Below are 20,050 nucleotides of genomic sequence, written 5' to 3' on the forward strand. Positions count from 1 at the left end.
AACACACGCCATACCATTAAATACCATTAAATACCATGGTAACACTTTACTTTAAGGGACAAATTCATACATGCAATTAAGGCTTAATTAAGGCTATATTAAGGCTTAGGTGATGCATTAGTTATCATGAACTATAATTAAAGCATCATTAATTACTTCTTCAATGAATGAATGCTTAAGTAACCCATTACTTAACCATTACTTAACCTCCGTTAATCTATCAGTAGTTAAGTCTGTTACTTAATGTGGTGTGTTTGGTAAATGGTAAATGGTGCATTTATATAGTGCCTTTATCCAAGGCGCTTTACATAGATTGTGCATTACATTCACCCATTCACACACACATTCATACACCGATGGCGACGGAAGCCATGCAAGGTACCAACCAGCACATCGGGAGCAATTTGGGGTTCAGTGTCTTGCCCAAGGACACTTCGACATGTAGACAGGAGGAGCCGGGATTCGAACCGCCGACCCATGGATCATTGGACGAACTGCTCTACCTCCTGAGCCACGTTTGTAGATCTGTTATTATCGGTCAGTTCTATGCCCAGGATGAGTGCTCATAGGCAGGTAGGATTAGTGAGTTAATTTTTGACTCGGTCTCCGAAACTGGTTCTAAAACTTCCGGGGGTCTCGCATGTTGGGCTGGCTCACCTGGGGGTCGCAGGAGGACCATTTTTCATCAATTAACTACCAGTTAATTAATGTTTAGTTAAGGGTTAGTTACTAGATGCTTGTCCTCCAAAGTAAAGTCACTTTCATTTCATTATTAATGAATGTTTAATTAATGTTTAGTTAGTGGTTAGTTACTAGATGCTTGTCCTCCAAAGTAAAGTCACATTCATTTCAGTATTAATTAATGTTTAATTAATGTTTAGTTAGTTAGTTCTTCGAGGGCGGCAGCATGTGATGACGTGTTTCCTGAATGCTCCGCACAGCGTCTATGTCTAGCTTAATTTAACCCTCCCGGACGCCAACAAACACAACCTGAATTAAACTATAGTTCAAAAGTCATTTTTCAACTTATTCGGTTATTTGCGGTTCCACGATGCCACCAAAGGGACCTAAACGCGGTAAAGAAACCGCATCGGCAACTCCAGGCACCGACGACGAGGAAGAAGCACGCACGCTGTTCATGCCTGACTCGGCCGTGGAAGCCCTCATGAATGCTATTAAGGAGTCGGAGCATCGAGTGCTAGCCAAGTATACACTCGGGTCGAATACACTGACTCACTGAACAACATCCAGACCGAATACACTGACTCACTGAACAACATCCAGACCGAATACACTGACTCACTGAACAACATCCAGACCGAATACACTGACTCACTGAACAACATCCAGACCGAATACACTGACTCACTGAACAACATCCAGACCGAATACACTGACTCACTGAACATGCAGACCGAATACACTGACTCACTGAACAACATCCAGACCGAATACACTGACTCACTGAACAACATCCAGACCGAATACACTGACTCACTGAACAACATGCAGACCGAATACACTGACTCACTGAACAACATCCAGACCGAATGCGCAGCCCACGCCGCACAAATTAGCAGCCTGGAAGGGGCTGCTAACAGCTACTCCGACCGAGTCGTTGAACTGGAAGCTGCAGTTTCCCTGTTACAATGGAAGTCAATGAGCGACTTTTAAATTGCTAATAAACAACACAACGGAGCAAAATAACTCATGGAATGGACTAGTTTGCCCATAATAAGGTAAGAAACCTCTCAAAAAGTGTTCTTACCCTTTAAGGTGGGGCTCCGTGCTCAACTCCCGATCGAGGGGGTGACTCTTCTCTTCTCTTCCTGAAAAGCGATGTGCTCATGCGTAAGTGGACACCTCCGCGGCTGTCTGGCCATGATGTTTGGGGGGTGGTGGAGCAGATTGTTATCCCTCAGACATACCGAAGTGAGGTGTTGAATCTGGCACATGATAACCCACTTTCTGGTCGCCTGGGGATCTCTCCATATCCACTTTATCCAATCCCTGTTATTGGTGAACCGTTCGAGCATGTGCAAATTGATTGTGTTGGGCCTTTGCCTCGCACTAAGAGTGGTAACAAATTCCTCTTAACTATAATGTGCACAGCGACTCGTTTTCCTGAGGCCATCCTGTTGCGTTCCATTACAGCCCCAGCTGTTGTTAAGGCCTTGGTCAAGTTGTGAAGGCCTTGGTCATTGTCATCATAATGGTAAAATTAGAACCATCACTAAACAGTGTTTTAACAACAGTGTTTTAACAACAGTGTTTTACGTAACGCATGGCATTCAGGCCAAAAAGCTCTATTTTGGTTTCATCAGACCAGAGAATCTTGTTAATAATGGTCTGAGAGTCGTTTAGGTGCCTTTTGGCAAAGTCAGGAGAGGCTTCGGTCTGGAGGAAACCAGGCACCGCTCATCACCTGGCAAATACCATCCCTACGGTGAAGCAAGGTGGTGGCAGCATCATGCTGTGGGGATGTTTTTCAACGGCAGGAGCTGGGTGACTTGTCAGGATAGACACAGAGCAACTCTTCTTATACTAGAGAGCCTGAGGTGGAGCCACTAACTGCTTGGATTGATAGGCCAAGGAGGAGAACAATAGAGCCATATCTCAACCAATCACAACCTAACAAACTCCCTCCCTCCTCAAACCGCCCCTCCCTCCTCCCCACTCATGCTATATGCAACCTTCTAGAATCTAGAAAGAAACTGGTAACTGTGAGATTGCTTCGTAAACCTAATATGTAACAAACTATCTCTGACTTCGAAAAGTAAAGTACAAACAAACATTTCTCTAAAGGTTGCTGCTATCTATCTATTATGCATGTCCTGCTGTCATTTTACATGTAAAATAAACAACACCATTCATGTCCTTGTCCATGTGTGTGTGAATGAGGGTTTATGATCAGTAAGCCTAATGGGGGTGTGTCTGTGTGAAGCAGTGTGTACAGCTGTGATCTGCATTACCATTGATGGATCGCACTGTTGTGACGAAAAGAGAGTTGAGCCAGAAGGCAAAGCTCTCTGTCTACCGAGCAATCTTCGTTCCTACTCTCACCTATGGTCATGAAGTGTGGGTCATGACCGAAAGAATAAGGTCGCGAATACAAGCGGCCGAAATGAGTTTTCTTCGACGGGTGGCTGGCATCTCCCTTAGAGATAGGGTGAGAAGTTCAGTCACACGAGAGAGACTCGGAGTAGAACCGCTGCTCCTTCGCCTGGAAAGGAGTCAGCTGAGGTGGTTCGGGCATCTGGTTAGGATGCCTCGCGGGCGCCTCCCTAGGGAGGTCCTCGACGCACGTCCCACTGGGAGGAGACCCCGGGGCAGACCAAGGCGCAGTTGGAGGAAATACATCGACTCATTGGCCTTGGAACGTCTCGGAATCCCCCAGGAGGAAGTCACTAATGTTGCTGTGGAGAGGGAAGTCTGGAGCACTCTGGTGGAGCTGTTGCCCCCGCGACCCGACTACGGATAAGCGGTTGAAGATGGATGGATGGATGGATGGAATGTGGACTCAGATGACTGAGATGAGGCAATGTTTTGGGAGTCTCACGCCTTACTGTTGATATTACTATTAGTAGATATGGGGATTGTATAGGTTGGATTTGTCATTGGTAGCATATATAATTCTGAAATGTATTTGACTACATTTCAACATGTAGGCCTATTGTACGTTTAAATATATAAATATAATATGCTATTGTAGTTCACTGCTAATGGCTCAGTTAATACAAGCAGTCAAACATAGTTTTAGTGTGTTTTACTTGTAACAGGGTATTTCTATATTGCAGCATTGATACTTTTACTTAAGTAGAAAGACTGAGTACTTTTTCCACTACTGGAAAAGTAGTGTCTTTAGAAAGGCTGGACATTCTAGAGAAGTGTTGTCCACACTGATCACATCCATAGGGTTTCTCTCCAGTGTGAATTCTCTGGTGCTTTTTAAGGCTGGACATTAGAGAGAAGTGTTGTCCACACTGATCACATCCATAGGGTTTCTCTCCAGTGTGAATTATCTGGTGCTTTTTAAGGATGGACATTAAAGAGAATCTATGTCCACACTGATCACATCCATAGGGTTTCTCTCCAGTGTGAATTCTCTGGTGTGTTTTAAGGCTGGACATTAGAGAGAAGTGTTGTCCACACTGATCACATCCATAGGGTTTCTCTCCAGTGTGAATTCTCTGGTGATCACACTGATCACATCCATAGGGTTTCTCTCCAGTGTGAATTCTCTGGTGTGTTTTAAGGCTGGACATTAGAGAGAAGTGTTGTCCACACTGATCACATCCATAGGGTTTCTCTCCAGTGTGAATTCTCTGGTGCTTTTTAAGGCTGGACATTAAAGAGAATCTATGTCCACACTGATCACATCCATAGGGTTTCTCTCCAGTGTGAATTATCTGGTGTGTTTTAAGGCTGGACATTAGAGAGAAGTGTTGTCCACACTGATCACATCCATAGGGTTTCTCTCCAGTGTGAATTATCTGGTGTGTTTTAAGGCTGGACATTAGAGAGAAGGGTTGTCCACACTGATCACATCCATAGGGCAGAACCAAGTAGAAGAAACAACTGTGATTTACATCCCAGCATCTTAACTTATCTTCTAAAAATGTTACTTGCTTTACATGACGTTGTTTACTATCGCCTCTTTTTATGTTACTGGTTGAAATTATTATGGGTGTAACCCAGTTAAAAATAACATCATTTAAATGAGGGTTGTTTAAAAAGTGTTTTTGTCCTTAACAAACGTATATAATGATACAGGCTTTCTCTCTTGTTCTGTCCTCTCGTCCTCCTTTCATGTCTCCCCTTCCTGTCGTCCGTGCAGCAACACACTCCTCTATGTTCCATACAGAATGTTAAGAGTGGTTGCACAACAGTCTGAGTAAGAGGACAAGCTGCACGTTTGGAGAAGCAAGCTGAATGTCTGCACGGAATTTGTTTTGTGTGAAAACTAACGCTAATGCTAACTAGCTCAGCCTATAGTGCCAGTTCATTGCACTGTGAGATTGCTTTGTAAACGTAATATGTAAGATATTAATCTATTTATATCCAATACATATATGTATGGACATTATGCACAATCATACAGTGAGTATCTGGACAATATATGTACAGTCTAACACTATTGAATAATATAATTAAATAGCAATTAATTGTTACTGAAGCAGAGCCATTAAGTAGAAGAAATTACTGCTCAAGAGCCTATTATGTATGCTACTGGTTGGAATTGTCATGAACACAACACACTCCTCCTACAAGCCAGATAGAAAACAACTATTGACTTTGAACATTTATTAAAACCAAGGAGGACACAAAACAAGTAAAGTGCAATGAGTCATTTATTTGTCCAAATTTGCTCAATCCATGAACACACAGTACTCCTTCACATGTGGACTTATAATATCCCCTGTACATGTTTAGAATTAATTTGCAGTGTGTGTTCAATCTTTAAATTAATTTCACCTTAGTACCTAGAAGACAGTGGTCTGGTTTCTGTACAGGACTGTTGTTGTGTTGTACAGAACAGTCGTCCGTCTTCATAGACCTGGTCATACTTAGCGTTTCAATACATCCTAGGTGTTGATTGGCCGGTTAACCATTTGCATCATGGGTGATCAAAAGTGTCATATCATAATAGAGGTGTAAATGTCCTCTAAGAGGACAATCATCTACCCTATGATGGGGAAGAAAGGCTGTCTAACCTACTTAAACATTTTAAGTACGTTAGACGTGCAATCCCTGTCAGTGTATCACTCAAATAATTAATTCCATGCCGAATTCATTCCATGTTGATCTGACCCCCCATGCCAAAGTGCCAGCGCTCGCCCAGCACTGCAGTCTGCCATCAACGAGGCGGATGCGTGCACGCAACCTCAGCTTCTTGCCCTTACGAGTCTTACTGGTTATTACTAAAAGGTTAATACATAGACTAGCTTCTGAAACACATATACTCATAGCACAAGTGAAGACGTACAATGTCTTTGTCACAAGGACATGTAACTTTATGGACTGCACAACCTATTTCTGACTTTGACAAATAGCATAAAACACTATCATTGCTATTCTATATATTTCATGTCACCGCGGCTGTGATTGCCACACACAGTACTCCTATAAACAAAATCTAAACAAATACTCATCTTCACTTTTTTACGTTTATTTGTGACTGCACCTAACATAATGTAACAACGAAATAAAAAGAGAATAATGTGTCGCTACATCAATTACTATGCTAAGAAATGACCATATAGAGAAAATTAATTCATCATAGCAATATTCATCATATGACTAGGTAGGTATAGGTTTGTTTTAGTCATTGCTAACACTGAAATAACTTAATAGATTTCATATAAAGCATGGACAAAAAAAACATAACCTAATCTACAGTAAATATACAGGTCAAATTACATTGACAAAGATTGAGAATACATGAATATTGGTAATGGATAATATTGTTTTTCTCTATCTGCACCAAAATGTAGGTGGAACATACATTATATAGTATAACAATAGGATGCTAATAATAAAAAAGGTATTAAGGTCAGATGTAGAGATAAAGAATGCAGAAGATGCAATAAAAAGTGTGCAAATGTCAGAATCCATACATTTACATTTGCTCTAACAGGCTCCAAAACAAGCCACCAACAAACTGACCCTGACTCTTGACCGAGTGAATAAGAAATACAAAAAACAGTTAATTTAAACAGTATGTTTTATCTGGTGTGTTTTAAGGTTGCCCTTGTGGGAGAAGTGTTGTCCACACTGATCACATCCATAGGGTTTCTCTCCAGTGTGAATTCTCTGGTGTGTTTTAAGGTTGTGTATTATAGAGAAGTGTTGTCCACACTCATCACATCCATAGGGTTTCACTCCCGTGTGTATTCTCTGGTGTGTTTTAAGGTTGTGTATTATAGAGAAGTGTTGTCCACACCGATCACATCCATAGGGTTTCTCTCCAGTGTGAATTCTCTGGTGCTTTTTAAGGGTGGACATGTCAGAGAAGTGTTGTCCACACTGCTCGCATCCATAGGGTTTCTCTCCGGTGTGAATTATCTGGTGCTTTTTAAGGCTGGACATTAAAGAGAATCTATGTCCACACTGATCACATCCATAGGGTTTCTCTCCAGTGTGGACTTTCTGGTGTCTTTTAAGATTTGCCATTCGAGAGAAGTGTTCTCCACAGTGATCACATCCATAGGGTTCTCTCCTGTGTGAATTCTCTGGTGTGTTTTAAGGCTGGACATTCGAGAGAAGTGTTCTCCACAGTGATCACATCCATAGGGTTTCTCTCCTGTGTGAATTCTCTGGTGCTTTTTAAGGCCGTCCATTAAAGCGAATCTGTATCCACACTGATCACATCCATAGGGCTTCTCTCCTGTGTGAATCATCTGGTGTGTTTTAAGGTTGTGTATTATAGAGAAGTGTTGTCCACACTCATCACATCCATAGGGTTTCACTCCCGTGTGTATTCTCTGGTGTCTTTTAAGGTTGATCTTTTGGGCGAAGTGTTGTCCACACTGATCACATCCATAGGGTTTCTCTCCAGTGTGAATTCTCTGGTGTGTTTTAAGGTTGTGTATTATAGAGAAGTGTTGTCCACACTCATCACATCCATAGGGTTTCACTCCCGTGTGTATTCTCTGGTGTCTTTTAAGGTTGGTCTTTTGGGCGAAGTGTTGTCCACACTCATCACATCCATAGGGTTTCTCTCCAGTGTGAATTGTCTGGTGTTTTTTAAGGCTTGCCATTCGAGAGAAGTGTTGTCCACACTGATCACATCCATAGGGTTTCTCTCCAGTGTGAATTCTCTGGTGCTTTCTAAGGCTGGACACGTCAGAGAAGTGTTGTCCACACTGCTCGCATCCATAGGGTTTCTCTCCGGTGTGAATTCTCTGGTGCTTTTTAAGGCTGGACATTAAAGAGAATCTATGTCCACACTGATCACATCCATAGGGTTTCTCTCCAGTGTGAATTCTCTGGTGCGTTTTAAGGCTGGACATTGCAGAGAAGTGTTGTCCACACTCATCACATCCATAGGGTTTCTCTCCAGTGTGAATTGTCTGGTGTGTTTTAAGGCTTGCCATTTGAGAGAAGTGTTGTCCACACTGATCACATCCATAGGGTTTCTCTCCTGTGTGAATTCTCTGGTGCTTTTTAAGGCTGTCCATTACAGCGAATCTGTATCCACACTGATCACATCCATAGGGCTTCTCTCCTGTGTGAATCATCTGGTGCCTTTTAAGGGCAGACATGCGATGGTAGCGTTGTCCACACTGGTCACAGCCATGCATTTTTGGTTTGTGTTCCTTTACTTTTGGCAAGACAGGGAGGCCAGATTGATGATGCAACACTGGATTGGAACAAAATTGTGTGCAATTTGTTAATAAAGAAATGCACAATTTTGATGTGCTTTTAAATAAATTAATAGTAAATAATGATACAATAAATATAGCGGAGTATACATGGTTAAGTAATACTACAAGCACTTCTATCACATATTGTAAATGCGTGATAGATGGGCCACATTTTCACGATTTAAACAAATAGCAGATCTACAAGCTCAAAGCGCGGCACCGAGTGCCGCTCTACGAGCTTGTAGATCTGCTATTTTTCAATGGCTTTTTTTAACATAATGCTTAAAACACCAAACGGGGTTCCCGCCCCAAAATGGGTTAATGTCTGAAACATCCAACGGTATAATTAAACAGAGTTACAATAGAGAAATAATCTACCAAAGACAACAACTTTTTGTGCCATGTTTATATAGGTTTTACATACAAAAGATACTTAAGAAACTAAATTGTGGTGGTCTTTAACCAGTCAGGTTGATAGTGTCAGATTATGTGATTCCACTGCTTTAGTATCTACCACTCATTGTCATCCTGGAATAGAATGAATGATCATTCGATTGTATGTTATATCATGTGTCAACTCAAATGGGGAAAATGGGGATTTATTACGATACAACTAACCACTTCTTCCCTGTATGATTCCTCCTCATTATCCTCAGATGTGCATTTTGACCCAAGCATTTGCCACTAACTGCAACTAAAGGGGTTTCCCCCCTGTACGAGTCCTCATTCGTCTATGGGCTTTTCCCCTGTATGAGTCCTCATGTGTGATTTTAAATGAACACTCTGAGCAAAGCCTTTACCACAGACGTTACAAGTAAAGGGCTTTTCCCCTGTATGAGTCTTCATGTGTGTTTTTAGATTAACACTCTGAGCAAAGCCTTTACCACAGACGTTACAAGTAAAGGGCTTTTCCCCTGTATGAGTCCTCATGTGTGTTTTTAGTTCACTACTATGTGTACAGCCTTTACCACACACGTTACAAGCAAATGTTTTTTCCCCCGTATGAGTCCTCATGTGTCTTTTTAGGTCACCACTCTTAGTGAAGCCTTTACTACAAACTATACAAGTAAAGGGCTTTTCCCCTGTATGAGTCCTCATGTGTGTTTTTAGATCACCACTCTGAATAAAGCCTTTACCACAAACTGTACAAGTGAAGGGCTTTTCCCCTGTATGAGTCCTCATGTGTGTTTTTAGACCACCACTCTGAATAAAGCCTTTACCACAAACTGTACAAGTAAATGGTTTTTCCCTTGTATGAGTCCTCGTGTGTGATTTTAGATTACCATTTGTAATAAAACCTTTACCACAAACTGTACAAGTGAAGGGCTTTTCCCCTGTATGAATCCTTGTGTGCCTCGTCAGATTATAAGTCTGATTAAAACATTTGCCACAGTCTGTACAACTAAAGCATTTCTTCCCTGTGTGGCTCCTCATGGAGTGAGTATGTTTTGATGATTTCAGGTCCTTGGACAGCTTGCTGCTCAAAGACAATCTTTGTCGTTCCACATGTTTCTTGTGTGATTTCAGTGTGTTTAAAGTTGACTGACCTTCACTGGTCTCCCAATCATCACTGTCTTCAGTGTCAGATTCAGAACAGTGTGAAGAGAGGAGCTGGTCGTCACTAGTTGGTTGTGATGTTCCACAGTCCTCTACATCAGCTTGTGTTTTCATGTGTTGAGTTGATGTGCCGGCTACAGGCTCTGTCTCTCTGTTTTCATCATCATGATCATCTTCACTTTTCACTGCTAGTAATGTCAACGTTGACCCACCAGCCTCCATTGGTCTTTGAAGTAGCTCCTCTTGTTCCTCTTTAATCTGTGGTGGTTGTGGTTCCTCCTGGACCAGACTGGAGCTCCTCACCTGTTGTTCAGTGAAAACCTCCTCTTTACACACAGGGAGGTGCAGGACGGCTAGAAAAAAGACACAAAGAGAGAAAAACATTTAATGTTTGAACTTTGCATTTTTGGAGGAACATCATCTTTTGGAGACATTTTTGGAGACATTTCTAATCAAAGACAGTTTTCAGGGCTTGACATTACATTTTTGAGACACTTGTCATTTGGACAAGAACATTTACTTACTTGTCCAAGTAAAGATTTTAGAAGTCATCTTTTGTTTGTATTGATTATAATGTTGCATTTGAATAGTTACAAATAAGTAACAAGTGTTCAACAGAAGGTTATGACAAAGTTACACTACAAGAAAAAAAAAGAAAACTGAAAACAATTGACACAAAGGTTTCAGCAAACATGTTCCAATAATACAATGATTTTGAGTGTGTCATACATATAGTGTGTAGTGGTGACTCCAGGTCTTAATCTTTAGTTGATGCATGATTTGTATAAATGCAATAATATCAAACAATTACAATTTCTAAAAATAAATACCATTTTTATTATGACTCCCACCCGTGGGTCCTGGGACCCACTGCAGACCTAATAACATCACTGTGGTACATTCCGTTTCCTAGACGGGCTCTCTACCCATTCAGCTATGGCTGTCCCTCTCTAAGGAAGGACAATATCAGTCACTAGAACCAGGGATGGGTGTTTTCTGTGTATCTACGATGGTTAAAATGGAGTTTGAAGTTACAATGGGCTTGTCTGATAAAAATGAATATAAAATATCTAAATACTGAATTGAGCAGATTAAAAACTGTCCAGAGTGTTCCCAAAAGCCTGAGTAGACGATAACATTACCCACAATTATTTTGAAAGGGAAATATCCCTTTATGTAAGTAAGTGAACAAAACAGCACATACCTATACGGTACAACTTTACTACAGGTTGCATCAACGCATCAAACAGTCCACGTCTCTGGTCCACCTCTGGCTGTTCCTCTGACAACGTTGAATGTCTTTTGGAGGCCATCTCTCTAGATACGGTAGACCTCTCCCTGTGGTGCTCTGTGGAAATCACCAGTAGAAAAAACTTGTACTTATCATTCAATAAAGGTTTATTCAACAACTAAACAACCAGGAATAGTCTGGTGACCACCGGAGAGACGGATGACAGCCGGAATGTAGATGGCACCCGGGATCAGTATGGGTTGGCGCGCAGCCTGTGTCTTCCATGAGGAGGAAGCCCAACAACCCCACGGTGAGGCCTTTAGGAGGGCCATTCAAGCTGCATATGGACGTTTCTACTCTGCCACAATGTTATGCTTCCCACACACACGGGCAGATGCAAAAGATAACGATGCTCACAGACAGTGTATTTGTGTAGGCTAGTCGTTAAGCAGCAGAAGGACGTTTGTTAGCAGCTCAACCAAACCAAAACAAACGTCCAACATAGATAAAAGTAATTACTCAGCTACTGCTGCAGGTTCCATAAGTAATCCCAGTGTTGTTCAAGATGCATGGTTTTCATATTGTTTAGTGACTACCACTATGACTATGAGAGGAGCACGTAACTTTGGGAAAGTGTCATAGTAGTTTGTTTACAACTGAAACGGACTTCCTGTGCACTGACTTCCTCTTCAAAATAAGAGCCACGTGTAATGATTAGTCAACACTAGTTTTACTTCTAAGTCTACTTACAGGACGTTAACATCACATTTGAGTTCCTTTTGAATGCCTGTCAGATTTCTCTACATAACTGTCTCAGCTGTTGGTGCGTCAATGCGCCTTGCATGCCTTTGATCTACCATGCAGAAAACATTTTGACGACGTATGCGCACTGGTTGTGTGCACCCCTGATTATTAATCTAAACATCTAACATGTAAACACAACATGAACATAGTACTCTTATTATGCATATCGCATTCTCGCCGAGATATATTTGAGTTAAAAAAGGGAAAAAAATTATAAAAGATTTAAAAACCGAATGGTTCAAGCCCATTAATTAAGATTCGAGTGCCAACCCTAACGAGCGAACGTGCGAACCCCGAATGTTTGGGGACAGCCTTACATGTCTCATGCTTAAAATGGTCTCACGCACAAGTTATTTTCTGACAGAGTTTCCTACATGAAACCAAGTTTGTAGTTTGGGGGGTTCACATAGTTGTGCAAGCTGGAACGATATGCACACAATTTTATACCTCACCATTTATGCCAAATATCTTAATAGCTATACATGATTATGGGTTCAAACTTGTGCTATACTTATGTAGCGGCACGGGGGACCATGAGTTACCAAACTATATTTGTATCGTTACAGTTGCTGAATGACCCTTTAGTCTTGTTAGAATAATACTAATAAAAAAAATGTTTTACATGAGAGTATTGCACCACATATTCCTACGTATTAATGTCAAAGTTGACTCACCAGTCTCCTCTTCCTGTTCCTCTTTAATCTGTGGATGTTGTGGTTCCTCTTGGACCAGACTGGATCTCCTCTCCTGTTGTTCATCTTTAATCTGTGGAGGGTGTGGTTCCTCCTGGACCAGACTGGATCTCCTCTCCTGTTGTTCCTCTTTAATCTGTGGAGGGTGTGGTTCCTCCTGGACCAGACTGGATCTCCTCTCCTGATGTTGTGTTTCCTCCAGGACCAGACTGGATCTCCTCTCCTCATATTCAGATGAAACCTCTTTACACACAGACAGGAGGAGAGAGAAGGTAGCATCAGCAGAGCAACTCAAAGATGACATTCATTCTCCTATTTGTTTTGTCAGGATAACTATGGTTTAAAAAAATAAGTGTCTCGAGTCTCTTCACAACGCCTCGCAGAGCAAGGCGTTGTGAGTAGAGCCCGTCATCGGTCTTACTGATGATCGGGCGCCGATGCCCGACATCGGACATTATTCCACTTATGTGGCCGAAGTTTTTTTTATCATCATTAATGTAACCTACACTTGTCTTTTAGAATGTAATACGCCGTTATGAAATGCGCTCTTTCGGTTTGATATTAATTAATTTCTTACAGCTGTAGAGAATGGATTTAAAAGGCACTGTGCGCGCTGTGCCTGTGACTCTGGAGCTATAGGCTGCATCAGAAAACCTAGCCGCAATTTGCAACTCTAGATTGTTTTATTATGGGATGAATCTAGAGTTGCAATACCCTCCATTGTCTCCCTACTCATCCAAATTGCGTTTGCGATCTGCTTGTATTAAACAACGTTAAACTCACCAACATTGCAGCTGTATGCCAAGCTTGTTTTTCATAAAAATCCACCGTAGACATGTTATGAGCTACTTTCTGTCAAGAAATTCTGTGCATGTGATTCTTTTTCTAAGTGCTGGAGTTTGGAAGCACTCGCCGTAAGTCACTGAACGGCTCTGCGTACCACCGGTTTCGAATCTGCACATAATGCAGGAGGCAGCAGCGCGACCCGTTAAAGAAGTGCTTTCAAACTGCAACACTTAGAAAAAGAATCACATGCACAGAATTTCTTGACAGAAAGTAGCTCATAACATATCTACGGTGGATTTTTATGAAAAACAAGCTTGGCAGATTGAAAGAGGATAATTCAAGCTTGGCCTACAGCTGCAATGTTGGTGAGTTTAACGTTGTTTAATACAAGCAGATCGCAAACGCAATTTGCATGAGTAGGGAGTCAATGGAGGGTATTGCAACTCTAGATTCATCCCATTGTAAAATAATCTAGAGTTGCAAAATGCAGCTACAGAAAACCCTGCCCTGCGAGTGACTGTCATAAATGGAAATCCAGCTGTCATTCCGAGCCCCTCGCCCTGAGAAAATGTCGTCTGTGTGCAGCCCGTGAAAAGATATGAGAGATGTTTGAAAAGATGAGATATTTGAATAAACAAGCGTTTTCTGCCAGAATTTTTACATGGATGTGAAACTAGAGGACAATATCTCACTCCACGTCTTTGGAATTATGTATTGGGCGAGTACAAATGGAGCACAGAGCACATTTATGCCGACCATGTCTCCTTGCTCACTGGGAGCGGAGGCATCCGATCTATGGCTGTGTATACAGGAATATATGTAATGTATGTATGATCACAGACATTCTAGGGCTAGTATAACTACTGGTAAATGTAGTTCAGATCAGCTAGCGTAATGCTACTTGTAGCTAAGCAAAGCAAAGTTATTTGTTTACCCAGGGTGAATGGACTAAGCTCGAGATGCTTGTTTACAGCCAGACCCTGCTCATAGAACATTTCATGGTAGGGGTTCAATGCCTTGCTCAAGGGCACTTCAGCGGTGGTAATTTTAACATGGTGGTCCGGGGATTCGAACTGGCGACCTTCCGATAACAAGACCGCTCCGCAAACTGTTCGGCCACCGCTGCCGCTGCCCACCGCTGCTAAGCTGGTGTTGTTCAGAGTCTACTAACCTGCAGTGTGTAGATCGATGTCCATATCAAAATCAATGTCCAGCAGTTTGTTTTGTGTCTCCAGCAGAGTTTGTAGTGTCTCCATCTCTCTCTGGAAGAGGTTGACCATGAACTCTCCCACCGCGCTGAGGCGCTCCAACACAAACACTCTGACGCTGAGCTCCACACTACAAACATCAGCAGCGCCACGCTGCTGTTTGTCCACAACACACAATATTATCTCCTCTCCCACCGACGCTAGCTGTTCATTTATCTTCAGCCGTACAGACTCCATTTGACGCTTTTCACCTCCTTTAGGAGACATTTCCAACAAGCTTTCTGTTCCTACTGTAATAGGATATAATGTGTAATAAAGGCACAAACATCAACAATTCCCGAGAGACACAACAACATGTTTGTTCAACAACATTACCGTGGAAAACTGGCGTGGCCACGTGATGCAAACAAGTACTTCCGTCTGGGTCAAAGTGTTTCACGCATGCGCAATAAAGTATCCAGGCACTGTTCTCCAAGAGGAGAATTAGCAAGAGAGACCACTTTGCTTTACTTCCTGTATCTGCGTGAGGTGGGCGGTAACATTATTAGGAGACAGGAAGAATGTTGGAGTCTATTCATTTCCAATGGGAGAGTGAACGTGAACACAGCTTCTGAACCATTCCTTAACTCCATGGTCACTGAACTAAATACTGGACCAAATCATCACAAGGCACACAATATTTACAAGATATTCATAGTAAAATGGCTTCTTTTAGCGAGACAAATCAGGAGAAAATCGACTTTGTTAATGACATTTCTTTATCCCAGCAACAAACTCTCGCGAGATTTGAGATGAGTCCGGAAGCCTCTCTCTGTCCATCTGCAATTTCACGGACAACACATAGGGGGCTCTGACCCCATATTTAAGATGATAATATGTGAATATTATAATGTGAAATGAATGGACATATTTAAAACGATTAGAAATGATCCTTATGTGCCCAAATTAGAGCTGGCATACTTGGTCTGCATATTGAGACAGGCAGATATGTAGGCACGGTTGAGGAGGATAGATTATGTAGTCTGTGTGATCTAAAGGACATTTTTATTGTCCATTCTACAACTCTATTAGGGAGAGACTTTTTAATGAGATAGATACAAATCATGAATTTATATGGTTGGAGGACTTCGAGAAACTAAAACGACTATTTCAAAAGTACACCTTGTCAGTTGTTTTCAATGTACTTTGTTAAATGACTTGTCAGTGTTGTTGTCTTCTTCTTCTATCAGGTTTCATGGCGAACCTAAATGGTGCATTACCGCCACCTACTAGACTGAGTGTGGAAACAGTGTTGTTGTCAGGGGGGGAGGGTGGAGGTCGGGGAGAAGCAAACCACGCCTACTATATTTAGGAGACCATTTGTAGGCTTTGTGTACCATTTCGCCTCTAGTGGTTCCAATGAAGTTGGCCCATCTGTTCTTCTTCTTCTTCTTCTTTTTGTTTTACGGGAGTTGGCAACCAGGTTTTGGTGCATTACCGCCGACTAGTGATCCAGCTCTTGGATCACTCTAATGATCTGAACTATGACTCCTCTTCCTCTAAAAATAAATAAGTAAATAAAGTACTCATCGATCGGCTCTAATTAGTCCTCCTGTCCTCCTACTCCGGGCCGGGAGTAGCCGGCATGATTCCCTCCCTCAACAGAATGTCCAGGTCCTCTCCCCTGACGTCATCCACCTTCAGAAATCTTCTTGCTGCTTCCAGGATCATCTTTATTCTTTCCGATTTTCCTTTGATCTCCACTGCACAGTTTATAACCATCGCGATAAATGCCAAAAAGCATTTTCTGTCCATACAGATACCCTCAGGCTCTGCTGAATTTTTCCTTTCCTGCTGTCGCTCTTCCAATCCTGTCTCCCTCCTTTCTTCACTCTCCTCCACTCTCTTCACTGCTTCGGCATAGGACATTTCCCTCTTTCCCGTTCTGATCTTGCTCACTTTAATTTCCTTTGCCTTCCTTGGACACTGACCTGCCCCCGTGAAATGTTCTCCCTTGCAGTGCAGGCACTTTACCGGTTCGTCAGTACAACCCTTGCAGTTTTCCTCGATACACCTCGCACATCTTTTATTTCCCCTGCAAACTGCAGCAACGTGTCCATACTGTTGGCAACAGAAGCACCTGAGTGGTGCTCTCTCAAATAACCGAACCCTGAAACTCATGTAGTTACAATATACTCGCTCTGGTATCGTGTCCCCTTCAAAAGTCAGGCACACCGACTTGGTTTCCTCTCTTTCACCCTCTCTGAACCGTGTGAGCCGTTTTGCATCACAAACTCCGTCAACATCAATAAATGCATCTGATATTACAGACAGTGGGACTCCACTGATCACTCCCTTTATCCTCCTTCCAGAACCTCTCAGTCGCATTGTGGTCACTGGGCATTTACGAAATGACTCAATTCTCAGAACTTTATTCACCTGACCACCGTCCATGCATTGTATGATCACCAATCCCGTTCTGCTGATCCTTACTGACTTCACTTTTCCTACCTTCTCCTCAACAAACTTTCCCACCACCTGTGGCTCACTAAAGATGCCATCAATTTGACTCACTGCTCTCATCCCGACATCAAAACACCCGTCTTGCCCATGGTCACTCTCTGAATTAGTCAGACTCCTTTTCCTTTTATTGTCAGCTCCACGCATATCTTCATCTGTTGTCATCTCTTGTGTTTGCACCTCGCCTATTTCCTCTTCATCTTCTGAGCGATCCGACCACGGATCAGTCGATATCTTCCTCCTCTCAGCACGCCGACGCTGACTATCCATGTCCCTCTGAGCCAAGCGGGCCGACTCTCGATGCCCCAAACTCCAGCCTCCAGGCACTGTTGTCCATGCTGTTGCCTAAAGCCCCTTTCGCCCCCTGGTGGTGGAGGTGTGTAACTGTCACAGACAGACAGACAGACAGACAGACAGACAGACAGACAGACAGACAGACAGACAGACAGATATCTGTCTGTCTTTTTGCACACGTTGGACAATTTCAATCCATGATTCATTGATATTAAAAGGAAAAGGAGTATGCATAGGCTACTTTGTCCACCACTGATGACTGGAATCCAACATCAGGGACTCAAGGGAGTCTAAATTAGTACCTATGTAATAGACAGTAATTACCTAGTAATTATTACTGGCTGTTCATGAGCTGGCAGTTCATGATCTATGCCTGTTTTTCAATTGAGTGCTATAGCGCCACCCTTTAGCCAATGGTTGTGGGCTTTGTCTCTAAGCAGGGTGACATAGCCATATTGCCACATTTCGTGAAAAACAACTGCATGGTTTGACCTGGAGCGCTGACATAAGAAAATATTTTTAATTCAAAATAGTGGGTGATCTTCACTGATCTAATGCTGCATTTACATGGAATCAGGCAAGCGGTAGACGGCAAACAGCAAAACCTGCTGGACGGCACGGTAAAAATATTTAATATTTTAACATTGATGCTGTCTGCCGTTACCGTGACCGGATCTGGCTGCCAGGCTGCCGTGCCGTCCTGTTCCGTTTACCGTCCTGCTCCCGTCCACTAAAATTACTTCCGGTTTGCCATCTACCGCTTGTCTGATTCCATGTGAATGCAGCATTAGCCAGGGTCAGAGGTGAAAAGTCAGAACACGAAAGTTGTTCGACATCAGGAGACGCATATGTCTATCGAAGTTTTATTGTTGGTTCGGTCAAACGGTTCATGAGCTATCCCTGTTCAAAGTTTGCATTTTCGATTGAGTGCTATAGTGCCACCCTTTGGCCAATGGCCGTGGGCTTTGCGTTCTCACCGTTTAGCATACCCCTCTACCATATTGCCAAGTTTCACAAAAAACGACTGCACGGTTAAGCCAGAAATGCAATTTTGTTTTTAAGGGGCCAGGCACTTCGGGCGCGGTCCCTTAAAAACAGACAACTACAATAAGGGACCATAGGCCATTTAGCTTGGCCCCTTAATAACTGAACTGGAGACACCCCCAAAAAGAATATATAAGAATATATATATATATTTAAAATGCTAGTCGGACTAAACAAACATAACGGAGGAAAATAATGAGGACTCAGCACTTACATTCAGCTCGTGACCATAATAACTCGAGCATCTTTATTAGCAGCGTCATTATATACACATATGGGTTTATATACAGACAATAAAGATCACATCTTAACAGACTGTCATCATGGGAATGTGTCACTGCACTAAGAGGTGTTGGTATAGAAAGAGTGAAACCACAGCATGTAATGATGGATCAATCCACATCTTTAATGTGGATTGCTTTAATTGATTGTAAATTGCCAGCCAGCCAGGAGAAGACCCCCAAAACACTTCTCACAGTGAACAGGAGTATAAATGTGGTCACTTCATGTTGTAGGCTACTGTATTCTAGGTCCGCTGGTGACCGTTAAGAAAAGGCAGGCACATGCATAGGCTTCAGCCCCTGCCCTTTTACCTGTCTGTAAAAAACCTGCCCTCTTCAGTCCATGAAAGTAGCATTTACTATGGTGAAAGAAATGCAAAATGTGGCCGTTTTAAAGATGTTTTGCCCAATCTGCTCATTTCAAAGCTTGTTAAATGTGTGACTTATATAAATACCACGACAAAATGGTTGTGCATCTGTTCCCAATGAGGCAGCCGGCTCATATCTCACCTTTGGAGGAGAGCTGGCTTGCAGAGCATGGCTTAAAACTTAGGCTGATCGGCTGTGGGGCCAATAGGGCTATACTGTAGGCTACTGTATATTGATCACAACATGAACGCCAGACATGCATGCCTCGGTAACTCCAAATGTCCCGTGAATCATTTAATATTTCATGGCGACATATCATCACAAGAACGCATCAGTAGACTTACCATCTGACAAAGAAATGATAGCTGTGTCGTGTGTCCAGATTTGATCCATTTCCCCAGTCATTCCGACATACGACAGTGATATGATATTAATCAAATAATAATCATAAGCTCTGATGAAAGATATCAAGACCCGGCCCACAACAGCCCTGCCAATCAGGCTCAGCCCTGTTGGCACGACAGGCTGTGTGTCGGTCTGGCGAGTGGGAGACTGGGGTTCCATCCCCGCTACCTGTGAAACACTACATCTGCAAAGGTGAGTGAGTGAGCAATTGTTCAATAAAAATGGCTTTTATAATATTCTTGCCAAGTTGTATTAGCCTTTAGTCTTGAGGTCAAACTTAAATAAATTAACTTCTTTCTCATTATACGCGAGAAAAGGATATCCTACAGATTGCTACTTTATTAACCAGTGGATCCATCGGATAGGGGCTTGCTTGCCAAAATATGCTGATCTACAAGTTGTAATGCGGTGCGCAACAGACACGCTGTTATCTTGTAGATCTGTCCATTTGAAACATGTTAGTAACGTGTTTCGATAGCGACCATAAACATCATCATGTTAGATTAAACGGGCG

At 42.4% G+C, this 20,050-nt stretch overlaps 1 protein-coding gene across 1 annotated transcript in view; it reads right to left on the reverse strand.

Moving 5' to 3' along the window:
• The window catches only part of LOC306928716 (uncharacterized protein), a gene marked incomplete at its 3' end in the record, with an annotated part of 39,632 nt that extends 24,631 nt beyond the window's left edge, over positions 1-15,001 (reverse strand). Inside the window, exons 1-4 of the mRNA XM_079508986.1 lie at positions 14,608-15,001; positions 12,633-12,893; positions 11,128-11,271; positions 9,482-10,276 (exon numbers count right to left, since the gene is read on the reverse strand). Coding sequence (XP_079365112.1) covers positions 9,482-10,276; positions 11,128-11,271; positions 12,633-12,893; positions 14,608-14,911 — 1,504 coding nt within the window. The 5' untranslated portion in view covers positions 14,912-15,001. The remainder of the gene's footprint in view (positions 1-9,481; positions 10,277-11,127; positions 11,272-12,632; positions 12,894-14,607) is intronic.
• Positions 15,002-20,050: the final 5,049 nt, after the last annotated feature.

Source organism: Electrona antarctica, assembly GCF_951216825.1.
Source record: "Electrona antarctica genome assembly, chromosome: 8".
NCBI classification, from domain to species: domain Eukaryota; kingdom Metazoa; phylum Chordata; class Actinopteri; order Myctophiformes; family Myctophidae; genus Electrona; species Electrona antarctica.